This window comes from Micropterus dolomieu, linkage group LG02 (genome assembly GCF_021292245.1).
Source record: "Micropterus dolomieu isolate WLL.071019.BEF.003 ecotype Adirondacks linkage group LG02, ASM2129224v1, whole genome shotgun sequence".
Taxonomy (NCBI): domain Eukaryota; kingdom Metazoa; phylum Chordata; class Actinopteri; order Centrarchiformes; family Centrarchidae; genus Micropterus; species Micropterus dolomieu.
The window spans coordinates 9,924,370-9,938,446 of NC_060151.1; the positions used below are offsets into that span (position 1 = coordinate 9,924,370).

Genomic DNA, 14,077 nt, shown 5'->3' on the forward strand with positions numbered 1-14,077 from the left:
CTTATTATTCTTTGCAGCATTTTAAGTTCTAGGACTTTTCCCTTAAAAACTCTAGTTCACAGAAAAAACAAAAACAAACTTAATTCTTTTATGCAACTTTATTTCACAATTTTATGCCATGTATTGTGTTCTTTGTTTATAATACCACACACAAATGTCAACTGGCTAAAACAATATAAAACATAACTCCCACAGTTTTTCATTATTTATATTATGTACATGCGCTCATATATTCAGAGACAAAAAAATCTCAGGCCTTCGCTCACTCTCAAGTGCCCTTTCGTCTGTCTTCCTTGCTGGTTGAGAGGCCATTCCAATGAGGATCCTTCAGCTTCTGCTTGCCAGATCGACTCGATTTAACAGCTTTTTGATTTATAAATGTTTGTATTAATTTTGTAAGGATTAAGGGATTAAATGACTCAGAGCGATGGTATGCTATTTCTATCCCATTGAGAGCCAAACCAAACACACAGCAACAGTTGCAACCTCTCCTCTATGTCATACTGGAGCATTCTGGGAAGCAGATAACGTGCTGGTGTCAAAACTGTTTTACTCCCAGTTGGATTCATAAAAAGAGTCTTAACACTAAAGTTACCTTAGTTCCACTACAATAAAGGATGATTTAAGCTCATTGGTGGAAGCGAAGCCCTTACCCATGTGCCTCATTTTCCACCTGTAACTCTTCCCTTCTCTGAGGTGGACAGAGCGCCACTTCCTGCCTATTTAACTGCTGCTGTTTCGCTTACAACCAATATACAAGTGCCAGGATTGTCTTTTACCTGAATTTGACGTTATGATGGTATTCTTTTGATGCTTTTATGTAAACTCTGTAAATGTGATGGATATGTGACAGGAATGAAACAAGCCATCAAGAGCACAAAGGGAAGATTCACTTGTATTGTGCGTCTGACTGCTTTGTTCCAGTTCGTGCCCGTATTCATGTAACACTATCTACAATACTCGATGGGGTTTGATAAGAGGCGAAATCGCCTCCTCTGCCACAACCGACTGAATATTACACAGAGATCGGTCTGGACACAAAATGTTATTTCTACAGCTCGGTCGATACATTAGCATGACTTACAGTAATTAATGGAGGCATGAGTGAAATAGCAGCACTCATGACAAAACTGGAGATATGGATTATACAAGAGTTACAAATAGCAAAAGGTTGTGTTGACAGCTGAGTTCTAGGATCGTCAGCTAGGCATTAAAAATGCACAAATATTTCATGAAGACAGGTAAAATTATGATCTTATTGAACTTTTGTAAAAAGAAAGAAAAGAAAAACAGGCTCCCTTGTCATCTGTGTTATAGTATAATAATACTCAAAACTGGATTCTTATTGGAGTGGTCCTTCAGATGCTGCCTGCCTCCTGTTTGTAACCTCCGTTAGTTCAGGCTGCTCAGGCGGGACAGAGGCCAGCTCTCCTCTCTATGTGGGAGCAAACTTCTTGGCCTGTGCCCTTACCCTCTTCTCATAGTCCATCCTGTTCTGGCTGCAACACAAAGAGATGAACACGTTTTAATAATGCTACTGTTATAGTTAGGTATTTATCTAGGAGGTTCAGTATATATAGTACTGAAAGAACAGGAAACATGTCTTTCTTCACCTGTGTTGCTAAAAGGTCAGTGACATGACTTGTAGTGTCCAGACAATTTATGTCCTCGGAATAAAATTACAACTTGAACCCAAATGGCAATAAACCAGAACGCTTAATATTTTCTAATAAACCTGAAGATGAAAGTGACTTAAAGTATCAAATCCTTGCTTGGCATGGTTTCTGATATCCATTTCCATTTTGGATCTGGTTCCACGTTGGTCAAACACCCAGATTCCCTCGTTGGGCTGTGCGATATGGCTGAAAATGTTATCACGATAAAAATCTTATATCATTCGATGTCGATAATTGTCACAAAAAATGTCAAATCGTCATTCGTTTAAGTTTAAAGGCTGATTTTTGCTCCTGAGTGAAAGTTGAAGAAACCAGATGGTTTAGTTAGTTTAGGCGAGGGTTTTTGGAGTTTCAGTGAACCCAAAGACTGCTATGGACCCAAGTACAGACTAGCTAGAGAGAATAGATAAAGTGTACTTCTCTGTTTATTCTCTTTTCAGAATAATTGTAACTCAATTATTTGCTCAACCCTTCAGCCCGTTTTTATTTTCCATTTAACTCTTTTAACCCTGATTGTACACTGCACTGTAACTTTTTTTTTTAAATAAAAAAAGTTCATCAAAACAGACACACTCACCAGTAAATTGTGTAAGCCTCTGCTTGTGCTGGGTCTTGAATGTTGGGTTCATTCAACAGCTCCTGGATACCCAACAGGATCTGAAAAACACAGTCAACAATCCTCCAGTCAGACTGCAGTAAGTGTGACAGTCATTGGTTTATTTAAAACATTAATTTCTTCACAACAGTTACCCCTCCTGGATCCGCACAAATACAAAATGTGACATTCAGTCACTGCACTGTACAGTTAGAAGACCCTACTTACAGGGCAAATGGCCACAATTGCATCTAAACTAATGGGAAACAAGTTAACAAATAAACTAATAATTCCTCTGTAGATAAGAGTATAAGCTAGAGACTGTGGAGTGTTCAGACCTGTTTGATGGTGATGGCGGGTCTCCAGTCTTTGTCCTCTTCCAGGATCGACAGACACACGGTGCCGGATGGGTAGACATTCGGGTGGAATATTGGTGGCTCAAACTTGCCTAAGTGGAGATCATTGAAAAGAAAGTGAGGATTTTAAAGCTTGATGCAACAGTTATATGGGAAAATTGAAGATTGCAATTACATGGAACAATAGAATCATTATAGAAAACCACCATTACCTGAAACTTTTCACTCAATATCTCTAAAACACAAGAGGATCTGTGAAAGTGCTGTCATTTTGTAACGTTCCATGACAAAACAATTTCCCTCTGTCTCTGCCAACATCACTGATTATTATCACTAAAATATCTACAACAACTGAAGTGAAAATCCCTAACCTTTAAAAATAGGAACATTCATGTCCTATGAGAGGCTAATCTCACCGCACCATTACACTCTACTGTGGCGTCATTCTTCAGCTCAATGTGTAACATTGTCACTGGTCTTGAAACTGTTTTTAATATTTATTTTATTTTTTAAATTTCCACATATTTTCAGATACTGTCATCTTTTGCTCAGAGTTTGTTTGGGTACTAAATAAACCTGGTATACTGACTGTGTTGCAAAAAGTCTTATTTCCTGCTGCCCACCAATTTAGAATGAAGCTATGTACAAAGGGTGGAGTAGTACTCACATTTTGGTGGTGAGGAAGGGTAGTCATCTTTGAACAGCATTCTGAGTTTGTAGAGTCCTCCCTCCCACAAGGTCTAATGAAAGTAATAACTGCTTTAGGGCTATAAAGGGATGTTAAACAATTACAAAGGACTATACAAAGTTACAGTACAATAATTACCTTGGTAAATTTCAATGTGGAGTAACAGTAAAAAGAAATGTGGACATTATGTACCATTTATCACAGTCAAAATTTAATTTGACTTTTGTCTTTCTCTGTATAATGAGCAAAGCACAATTGTTCCCACATGCTTAGCTTAAATAACAAGGACATACTTGGAAATGTCCTTCAGACTATTAACTTCACATACTGCTCCTTTTACTTCCAAAACTAAAATGAGCTTGACATGATAAAATTTCTTGCTTACGTCAGTCATGCTTACGCTGTTCTTGGCTGGATCTAAGCAGGAAGTGGGCAATAAACTAGCTTATTTACTTGTATTAATTAATTACAGTAATTTTACACGCCATATGGTTGGCATATGGTATGCAGCGGTGGATAACAGGGTGGTAAAGATGACAAACAAATAGATTTTCAAATAGATTGAAGATTTTTGCGTGTGGCCAGCGGTCAAATGTATTCTACATTCTTAATTTATTGAAAGGGCCTAATGTTGATCATTCTCAACACACATGAAAGTAGACGGTCCACTATGATATGCAACTGTAGCTGATTCTGGGTGCCAGAAGGTTACTTACTCCTTTCTTCCCCGGAATGGCACACTCCCAGTTCATCAGATTCATGGTGCCATCAGGATTCTTAGTGGGCACAGCGACAAAACCCTGTGTGTTTTACAAGAAATACAAAACATCACTTGACACTGGAGTCTTGGTTTGTTACATACATTGCAAAACATTCATCGCATACATTAGCACCCGTGAACTTCAGTAAATAAATCAGAAACAGGGAGCAAACTATAGTAAGTTGCTGCTTACAAATGGGTGGTCTTTCCTCCAGGCTTTGCGCTCCTGGGACAGTCTGCTAAGAGCGATGCCAGACATTGCTGCTCATCAACGCCTCCCTGTGGAAAAACAACCCAAAACAGATTAATTATTCAATTCAAGCAGCCCAGGCTAGTAATACATTCCCAAATGTTTCTTCTGAAAATTACAGTGCATGTTGATAATTTACGAGACATCGCCAACAATGATTTACGTTCGTTTGTTTACGCGACCAGTACAAATCACACCGTTAATTAAGTCACTGCACTCCCATAAAAAAGGAAAAACTCCACTACACTGACAAACGATACATGTGGTAATTTCAACTGGACTTACCTCTTATTTTATTTGGCTAACTATCAGAATTACGTGGGTTTGAGGACTAACGTTAGCTAGGTTGCTAACGCTAACGTTACTGCTGTTTTGACGGCGACCGACAAAAAAAAACACCCTACCGGACCAGTTAGCGACAAACCAGACGACACTTAGATTTTATCAACATTCCCTGAACACCCTAACCGACATATAATGGTGTTATTTTTGACAAATTACCACAGTTGAGTAAAAGAATGTGACTCTTAGTACCGTTTCGGCAGCTAGCCTATCGCAAGAAAGGACCCCAATTTGTTTATTTCGTTAGGACCTTCAGGCACTTTACGGGACAACCGAGTGACACACGTCAGAGATGGTCGGCCATCTTTGTTGTGGCATTCCATGGGTAGTTCACGCCTTCGGATGATTCAGTCATTTGAGTCATGTCCCCTAAATGAATCACCTTTCACACCTACTTTTTATAAATGTGTTTATTAATTAATGCATTTTCTTCACATCAACCGGTCTGGTATTTATTATATATGGGTACTATGCTATGCATTGTGCGTGTGCACTATTACTAAATTAAGTTCAGTGTCTCGTCTTTTTTAACAGCTTGAAATTTAGCCGAATACTCTGAAAACATTTTCTCAAACCAGCAATAGTGTGTAATAATGGCTACAATATGGGTAATATAGTATATTCAGAAAATTACAATTTAAAAAAATTATCAACTGCCCAAATACTGTAGCAGTATCCCACCTTTTACCAAACACCTTGCCTGCGCATGTTTTGGCCTATCTACAGGCTGTCTATGATCAGTCCCTCCACCATTCAGTACCTTTTTGTTTGTTCTGTTTGTGGATGAATATAACCTAATGGACAGATTTAAACTCTACAAACATGGGTGCAGTGCTTGTGATTATTGATGTTTAAATATTATCACATTTATGCATCCGCGACCCTGTACGCAGGATAAGCGGTTGACGATGGATGGATGGATGGATGGACATTTATGCATATGTGAAGCTAACTTGTGCTTCAATGGGTAGAGGTCAGAAGGATACTTGCCAAACTTGAGACATCAAAAAAAGGGACTAAAGCTGTGGTCTGGTGGTCCTCCCCTAGAAGAGCTTCAGAGACTTTGCATTCTTTTTTCCTGCATTCTAGTGACTTTTAAAAATTGAAAATACCAAAATAATAAATATTTTGCAACAGCATTTGTTGTTAAATGTTGATGTTAAATACTTTTACTTTTAATCTTTGCAGTGCCAGTAGAGGGAAAATTCGTGAAGATGTGTCATAAATTGAGAGAAATACAGGAGAATTGTCATCCAGGGAGGAAACCGGAAAAAAGCCACGACAAATGGAGTCACCCAGGAAAATCGGGAGAATTGGCAAGTATGGTCAGAAGTCAAAAAAACACATGAAGCTGCTGTGGGAGGTTTGATTTATTTGAAGCAATATGTAACCCTGCAGATACAGTAAGTCCACAGCAGAAGAAGAATTGTTCAAAATGGGATGTTCGTTCTCCAAATGCTCTTGTTCTGGTCTCTACAGTTTTCTTTTTACCTCAGTGGAACATAGCAACAGCTGACATCATGAACAATGGTTAATATGAGGCATTACTTGTTATGTTTAACAGTTCCAAGGTAACAATGCCAAATTGCCTGTAACACAAGACAGTGATATAGGTTGGAGAAGATGCACAGCTTTTACTGCAATCTTCTAAAAACTCTCATAATGGGACTCTAGGCATTCTTTTTCATTTGCACACATTGGTTTTATCTGAGTTAAATATTGTACATTGTTGCACATGGTACCACCATGGCAAAACAAAAGCTAAAATACATAAACTTTGTTATGAAATCGGGCATATTGCCAGACACCTCAAATCAGCAGGAACCGGACTGAACTGGTTTTGATTTCCTCTGCGTCAGCATCCCAAATTTTTTTCTTCTGTTGTATTGAGTCTCAGCAAAAGCGGCAGTCTTTTAGTGAGCCTACTGTCTGCTAAACGTTTCCACACTAAGTTACATTTTCTTAACATGTAGCTAACTTTTCAACAATTAAAAATGCTATGAAGTAAAAATACAATAACAAAATATTTTGACTTTAAAATCTGCAGAATGGTACTAAAATTGTTTCCTATAATCCAATGGATTAGGAGGGAGGGAGACTTGATTGATCAATATTTCTTCCACAGTATATTGCCCTTCTGTCTTCCATGGCCATCTAACAAAACTAAATATTTGCCTTTCTGATTACTAAATAAAAGAAGTATTACCTCCATGTCATAAGCTAAGATAAGATAAGATCAAAAGATATGACAGCAGTATGTAGCAAAGGAAAACAAGGACCTCAAGCAGCCATTTATTTTAACATTTGTAAAAGAATCATCAATACATCTACATAACTGGCTCCTAAAAAGAAAAGGGCACTTCTTACAAGAATCAAACATCCCATTGTCTTAATACTTGTGAACCTTCATAGAAAAAGTCCCATAATCATACCATTTTAAACATGTTGAGACATAGCATTATGTTATGACATTGATTGCATGTTATTTCAGGATAGTGTAAACTTTTCTAAAATACCTTATGCAGCTTTGCTTTAATGGAAAGTTATACAAGTTGCATAATGTATAGAAGAGATTCTCATTAAAGGTTTCAGACAGTAGTTAAGTATCATTACAAGCTTACTGTGCACAGCCTTACAGCACAGAAAGCACATTATGACGCTAGTTTTATAGTTTTGATCTCTCACGCACTGCAGCAAACACACTGCTGTCCCATTATCACATCCTCACTTATAGTAGTCCACTGCTGTTCCTCTTTCATTCACACCTTCTTTCCCTCTCCCTCTGAGATGATATGCTCTGGAGATGCCCTTTTAAACCATTCAGTCCAGGAGCCGTCATAAACACACACCCCGGGGTGCCCAAGCAGGTGAGCCGCCAGAGCAACATGACACGATGTGACACCAGACCCACAGGATGCCCAGAGTGGTTGCTCCAGGTCCACCCCCGCCTCTCTGAACAGTTTGGACAGGCCATCTGTTCCCAGCTCCTTTCCAGAGGCGTCCAAGAAAGAAGTGAAAGGCATGTTGATGGCACCAGGGAAATGGCCCGGCAGCGTGTCTGTGAGGGTGAGACAGAGTAGTGGGAAACACTGTAAGTGTTTGAGGCAATAATGACATTGTGCTTACCAAAAAAAAAGGTACTCAAGGTTCACTTACTAGATGTCTTCTGGAGCTGCCAGCCACATCTCATGGCCTTCATCAGCAGATGGTTTGCTTCAACCATGACGGTTACATCATCTATTTGACGACTGAGCAAATTTCATCTGCTGATGAAGGCGTTGAGATGTGGCTGGCAGCTCCAGAAGCCCCATACGAAATCTATAACCCAAGTGGCCCATGAGTACTTTTTTTTGTGTGAAACTACTACAAGGATGACATTGTGATTTATTTAAGTGCACAACAGTGTGTCAACCTATCAGTTATTTTCAACTACAACTGACATTGATTGCATACAAACATTTTATAAGCCTACTTATAAAAGTTGATGTGTGAGTAGTTGTTTGTCTATATGTGGCCCTGCGATGGACTGGTGACCTGTCCAGGGTGTACCCTGCCGCCTGCTGTAAGCTGGGATTTGTTCCAGCCCCCCTGTACGCAGGATAAGCGGTTGACGATGGATGGATGGACATATAAAAGTTAAGAAGATAATCATGTAGTCTATAGATTGTAGTCCTAAAGAGAAACTGATGTCTCCTTAATTAACCAGTTAATAATCTTAGTTTTAACGAAAATGCAGCTAAAGTCTTAATTACCTCTGTCCACTGAAAACAGGATTTTTGTTATAAACGTGTAAACAGCTCACCATCTCTGGGCTCTGGGTCAGTACCTCTGAACCTCCCTGCTGGCCTGGCATCCACAGTCTGGACCTGCTTGGTCCTGATGTTCTCCAGCACGTCTTCATAGCTCTTCACCCACGACTGGTTCACAGCCGCCTTGAACTCTCTACGCTCCGGCGTGGAGTACTCAGAAGTCACCGGATAGCCGTCAGCCAGCCAGTTCTTCATGCCGCCGTCCAGCACTGAGACCAAACTGTGTCCGAACAGCCGGAACATCCACCACACCCGGGGCGCGCTGAACGACCCGAAGTCGCTGGTGTCATACACAACTACGTGCGTGTCGTTCCCGACGCCCAGATCTCCTACATACCGTGAGAAGTGGCTGGAAGTTGGCAGCATGTGATCCAGCGTAGAGGTCTTGTCACAGCACTCGTCTATATCAAAGAACGAGGAGCCCGGTATGTGCTTCTGCGCAAATTCAGCTTTCGGGTCCCGTTTCGTTTTCGGTAGGTACCACGAAGTGTCAAGCACGCGAAGCTTGGGCCCGACTAGGTTATTTCTGATAGCATCTGCCAGCCACTGACCGGTCACCAGAGCCCGGGTCTGAGCCGCCATGACGAGGCACTGGGAAATACAAGCTCCGAGCGCTAGAGGGAAACCTTTATGTGCTCAACGACACGGGAAGTTCAACACTTGGCACAGGCCTTGAACTTTGGATTTAATTTATAAAATGTGCAACAACAAAGAAGGGGTTCTTTTTTTGCACAACCACAAATTAATTAATTAATTAATTACTTCCTTTTAATAAGAAGTCAGTGTAAACATACAAAATGGACTACATTAATTTCAAAGCACATGTCAAATTAACTGGAACAAATAGCCTAGGCCTATATTTAGCTACTAGGGTGCTTTATATAGGCTAAGGTTGTTTATACATGAGTTCTGCATTCAGAAAACTGGAGTTAAAGAGTCCTCCATGGCACATCTTTTTAAAGTGCACAACCACTAAAGCACCAGCATGTTGTGTCATATGGATAGGCATACATTTCTCTAAAAGTCTGTAGAAGGCAGGTACTTCAGACACAGGATGTAGATATAATTATTATTTCTCACAAACTGGGAAATGCTCAAAATAAACAATTATTCTCATGTAATGGTATTGATATAAAAAGAATGGGGGAGACGGCTTGTAAACAGCACAATCTTCATAATGTCTTTGTATTTGTAAGTTGATGACACATGATGTCACATAGGCCTTTTTCCTTCCACCAATCACAATTTAGCAACATCTGATTCAGGATCTGATGGCAGTTGTGTGGCTGTTATGATACCAGGCCACTGTCAATTAAAATTGATCAAACCACACCTGTACTGTCCTTATGATCAGCTGAGTTTTTGACTGTTAAACAAACAAACAAAACACGAAAAGAACCAGGCTTATTTAATGGTAAAGAAAAATACTTAGCAAGTTGTCATGGGGGTTAAATTAAGCTGATGAAGTCTGGTTTATTTAGCTGCATGGCTAGTGAAGTATCACACTATTAGTGAGTCTTTTCATCATTATTTTTGAGGTTTTGTGAGCTTTTTTTTTTACTATGGTGTAGCTGTCTTTACAAGATCCAGGTGGTTTGGTCTGCTTCAGTCTTGGTGTACATTCCTGTGACTGGATGGTAAACTCTGGCCCAGTTGCCAAACAACTGACAATTTGTTTTTCACAAGTGTACCACAGGTCTATCGGGTATTTACATGTTTATTTACGTGTCACCTCTTCTCTCTCAGCATATGAATCAGTATCATCACAGACTAATTTGTGTCGATACAGTTACAAAATATCCTTTTAACATTTTAAGGTCTGGGGCTTTGATTCTGGGTGAGTGAAGAGGAGAGTACATGTAGAATAGCTGTAATTTAACAAGTAAATTAGGAGTGCAAACATAATAGCCTTAATAGGAGACCTAACAACATCTTCGTGACCATAAAACAATTACAAAGTTAGAGTGAGTTCACGTCTACATGTATGCTTTCAACTACCCTGAACAATTCTAAAAGTTTATGAGAAACAAGATTTTAATCAGGAAAATTTTAATTTGTATATTAAGAACTGCTTTAAAAAATTACAATTATCTAGAAACAGTTAGCTCCACATGGCAGTGACAAAGGTTTGATTTATTTTATTGATGATTTCAATATACTACTACCAACAAAGCAAACAAATAGGCTACATTATAAATCAGTCAACAGGGGTCAGTATTTAAGTGCTTGCACAAAAAAGTAACCTTTTCAAATTCACATAATAATCATGCATTTGATGTAATAATGGCAGGCTCTGTAAATGTATCAAAACATAGCAACATATATTCTCAGTTGGAAAAGTGTCAATTTGCATGTGATTGGTATTTCATTTGATTTGGTATTCTTTGAACAAAAACAGCAATGGTACTTTATCCACAAGAATCACACAAAAGTCTTACATTTGAACTTCAGAAATCAATCTATATTCAAATTCCATCTTTTCTTTTTAACATGTTTTGAGTTGTGTCTGCTTTGTGACAGTTTTGTGACAGTGATTTTGTGAGCTGTAGTTTGCTCTGATCTGACCTTCCCAAACTCAGTGTATCAAAACATATCACATCTGAGGGCCTGAACACCTGTGAAGAACTGATGATCAGGGCATGTACTTCATTCCTTTCATCCTAGGAATTATATTTATATCTCTGATGTCATCATGCTGAAGCAACCAACACAAGTAGCGCTCCGTCCCCATGCCCCATCCACTGGTGAGGAGTGGTTTCACTTGCCGCATGTTAATGTACCACTTGTAGGACTGCTCTGGCACGGCATGGTGCCTGAGGGCCTCTTGTACCATCTCAGGGGTGGAATGACATTCGCCAAGACCCACAGTCTCACCCAGCCCCAGAAGAAGGTCAGCAGCTTTGGCTTTACCCCGCCCAGTGCCCTCCACATATGCCTGGTAGAAGGGAACTCCCAAATGGTCCATTTCAGTCAGCCAAACAGCACCACCATATTTTTCTATCAAGACCCGCTCTCCTTTGCTGTTTTTCCATCCAGCTTGCTCAGCATGGCTGTGACATGTGCATGTGAACTAGTAGAGAAACAAAAGAGCGGAATAAGAACTAGAGGCACAGTAAGTGGAAACTGTATAGCCGCAAAACGTAGAACATTTGGTCAGACATCGTTTTCAATAAGAGGCATCCATCTGTGGAACGCTTTACCATCCGAAATTAAAACATTGACAGAACTTAAGGTTTTTAATATACCTTTAAAGCAATGGTTGAAACTGAAACAACTCTGTGAACACTGACTGTACAGGATACAATGCAATGCAATGCATACAAACATGATGTTGCATATGTTAGCATGCACAGACATATGCACACTTTTGTGTTCTTGTATTGTTTGTTGTGTCTAGACTCTGTTTATAGTGATTTCTACATCTACTTCAGTCCATATCTTATTTCATGTATGGGATGTATTTATTGTATGTATTTTAATGGTTGTAAATTTTAAACTCAATACTCATGGCCTTGTCCATGTTACCCAACAGTTCACACTCCACGTGGTAAAACTGGTTCAAGTGTGTGGCATCAGGGTCTTCCCCTCTAAAGCTGGGAGAAATGTAGTACGTCCCCAGCAGGTTCTCCTGGAAGCAAACTAAGTATTCAAGCACAAATTGCATTGAGTCAGCCAGGTAGATGTCCTGGCCCAGCAGGTTAACAGAAACTGGTTCTGAGTCAGATCCTAGGCCCATTGGTGAGGATATGGTGTCTGTGGTGAGAGGGGTTAGAGCATAAGAGTACTGGCAGGAACTGTGAAAATATTCCACTGTGCTGTGGAAAAGAGTGTTTTGAATCTGGAAAAGGTTGCGATACCACGGGCTCTTGATGGCAAGTGTGGAGTGAGACTGAGGGTCTTCCCATGAATGAGGAGGCCTGCACTCTGTAATTTTTGAGTGGATCTTTTTGAGGGCCTCAGGGTCAGCTGCTGGGCCATCCAGTGATGACACATATCCAGGGTAGCTTTGGAAGCACTCTGGTTGCAGTTCAGCAGGATTAGTGCCATCTGGTGAAGGTAACACAATTGGATTGAAAACCAAGGCACAGCGCTGCACTCCCAATCGCTCACATAGCAAGCTTGCCACAGCTTTGTATAATTATTCAAAACTACCTAGAGGTCCGGAGACTCTAGGATTATAACAACTCCGGTGGTGCCCTTAACGAGGAAAATTGTGATTTTATGAATCTTCAATTATGAATTCATAATTGGGTATCAATTCTCATAAATTTATTAAAATGCATAACTAAAAATTTTTAGGTCTGCTACAATAGGAAGCAGTCCTCCAAAGCTTCTACTGACCTCTGAACTGCATCCAGACTCCTGCCACCTTGTTGAAAAACTTGGGATCCAAGGGTTAAGGCTGTTTGTAGAGCAAACTCAATAGCCCCGATCACTTCGGTGTTCAACATCATCACCTCTCCGGCACCACCATGGATCACTAGAGTAAAGTCTGGGCTCTCTGGGTGGTGATCTCTCTCTCCATTCATTTCCTCTCTTTGACCCTGTTGGAGCAGACACTCCAGGGCTCCCATCTGGTATGCAATGGCATATCTAACTTTACATTTTTCTTCAGGCTTTCCTGAAGTTTCTCCAATGCCAGAGCAAAGCTCCCTTTCCCATGAAGCAAAATGCAAACCTTGTCTCTTTTACCGAGGTAGGTTACAGCAAGCTGATTTTGGGCATAAACATTCCCTGACCCCTTTTGGTGTTTTTGATGAGGCTCTTATGCTCCAAAAATGCAACATGGAACAATTGTAGGAGGTCAGTAGTATATTGTATTGTATTGGCAGAAGGGCTGACATTATCCTCCTCATGGACTCTAATGGAAAGTTCCTGGATGAAAATACCTTATTCCCAAGGCACAGAAAGGAGAAGATCTGCTGCCCCAACATCAGGAGAGCCCTGGAGCTGTTAACAGTGCCTGAGCTAGGCTTACCTAGCCACATCATCATCCATACACGCACCAACGACTTAAGGTCCCAACAGACAGACTCTCTGAGGAGAGTCACTGAGCAAGCCTCCACCAATTTTCATACCAGAAAGATAGTCGTATCCACGCTGCTGCACAGGAGAGACTTCCACCCCTACACCATTCACAGTGTGAGTGAATATCAGCCTCTCCAGGGACTGTGCCCTCAAACCCAACGTGTTCTTGGCCCACCACCCGACCCTGCACCTGGACTGCCTGTATGATAACATACACCTACACAGAAATGCAGTCCCCACCCTTGCTAGGACCCTGAAGGATGTTGCTCTTGGAAGGAGACCTACTACCACTCCAAGGGGTAACCACACAACGCAGACCCCACGCAGACCTCCAGGACCTCCTAGACCTTCAAGACTATCCAGACCATCCAGACCTCCACCATACATCCATCCCCGGTCGTCAGAGAGGACGGCCAGGCAACCAAACCCACCGCATCACCAACATCACAACCCACAGCCAACACAACACTGGCCACTGATACCCAGCCAGAGAGCCCCCCAGCCTGGAGGTCCTATACCCCCCCTCATCCCAACGGCAGAACCAAGACTACAGGAGCAGCAGCCTATTGGACT

General features: G+C 40.8%; 2 protein-coding genes across 3 annotated transcripts; both read right to left on the minus strand.

The window, feature by feature from the left end:
* Positions 1-83: 83 nt before the first annotated feature.
* Positions 84-4,929, minus strand: LOC123985964 (SUMO-conjugating enzyme UBC9-like). Of its 2 annotated transcripts, none has more exons than XM_046073996.1 (7): positions 4,860-4,929; positions 4,269-4,354; positions 4,032-4,115; positions 3,295-3,367; positions 2,610-2,719; positions 2,254-2,333; positions 84-1,499 (listed from the first exon to the last, which is right to left on the minus strand). In XM_046073996.1, exons 2-7 carry the CDS (start codon positions 4,332-4,334, stop codon positions 1,436-1,438), a joined length of 477 nt encoding a protein of 158 aa, XP_045929952.1. In that variant the 5' UTR covers positions 4,335-4,354; positions 4,860-4,929; the 3' UTR covers positions 84-1,435. The 2 variants fall into 2 exon arrangements, with proteins under 2 accessions (XP_045929952.1, XP_045929943.1); XM_046073987.1 differs by lacking the exon at positions 4,860-4,929 and adding an exon at positions 4,611-4,853.
* A 2,017-nt stretch (positions 4,930-6,946) lies between these two features.
* On the minus strand, positions 6,947-9,073 carry mpst (mercaptopyruvate sulfurtransferase). Its single transcript, XM_046073947.1, has 2 exons — positions 8,470-9,073; positions 6,947-7,725 (listed from the first exon to the last, which is right to left on the minus strand). Exons 1-2 carry the CDS (start codon positions 9,056-9,058, stop codon positions 7,427-7,429), a joined length of 888 nt encoding a protein of 295 aa, XP_045929903.1. The 5' UTR covers positions 9,059-9,073; the 3' UTR covers positions 6,947-7,426.
* Between the last annotated feature and the right edge of the window lie 5,004 nt (positions 9,074-14,077).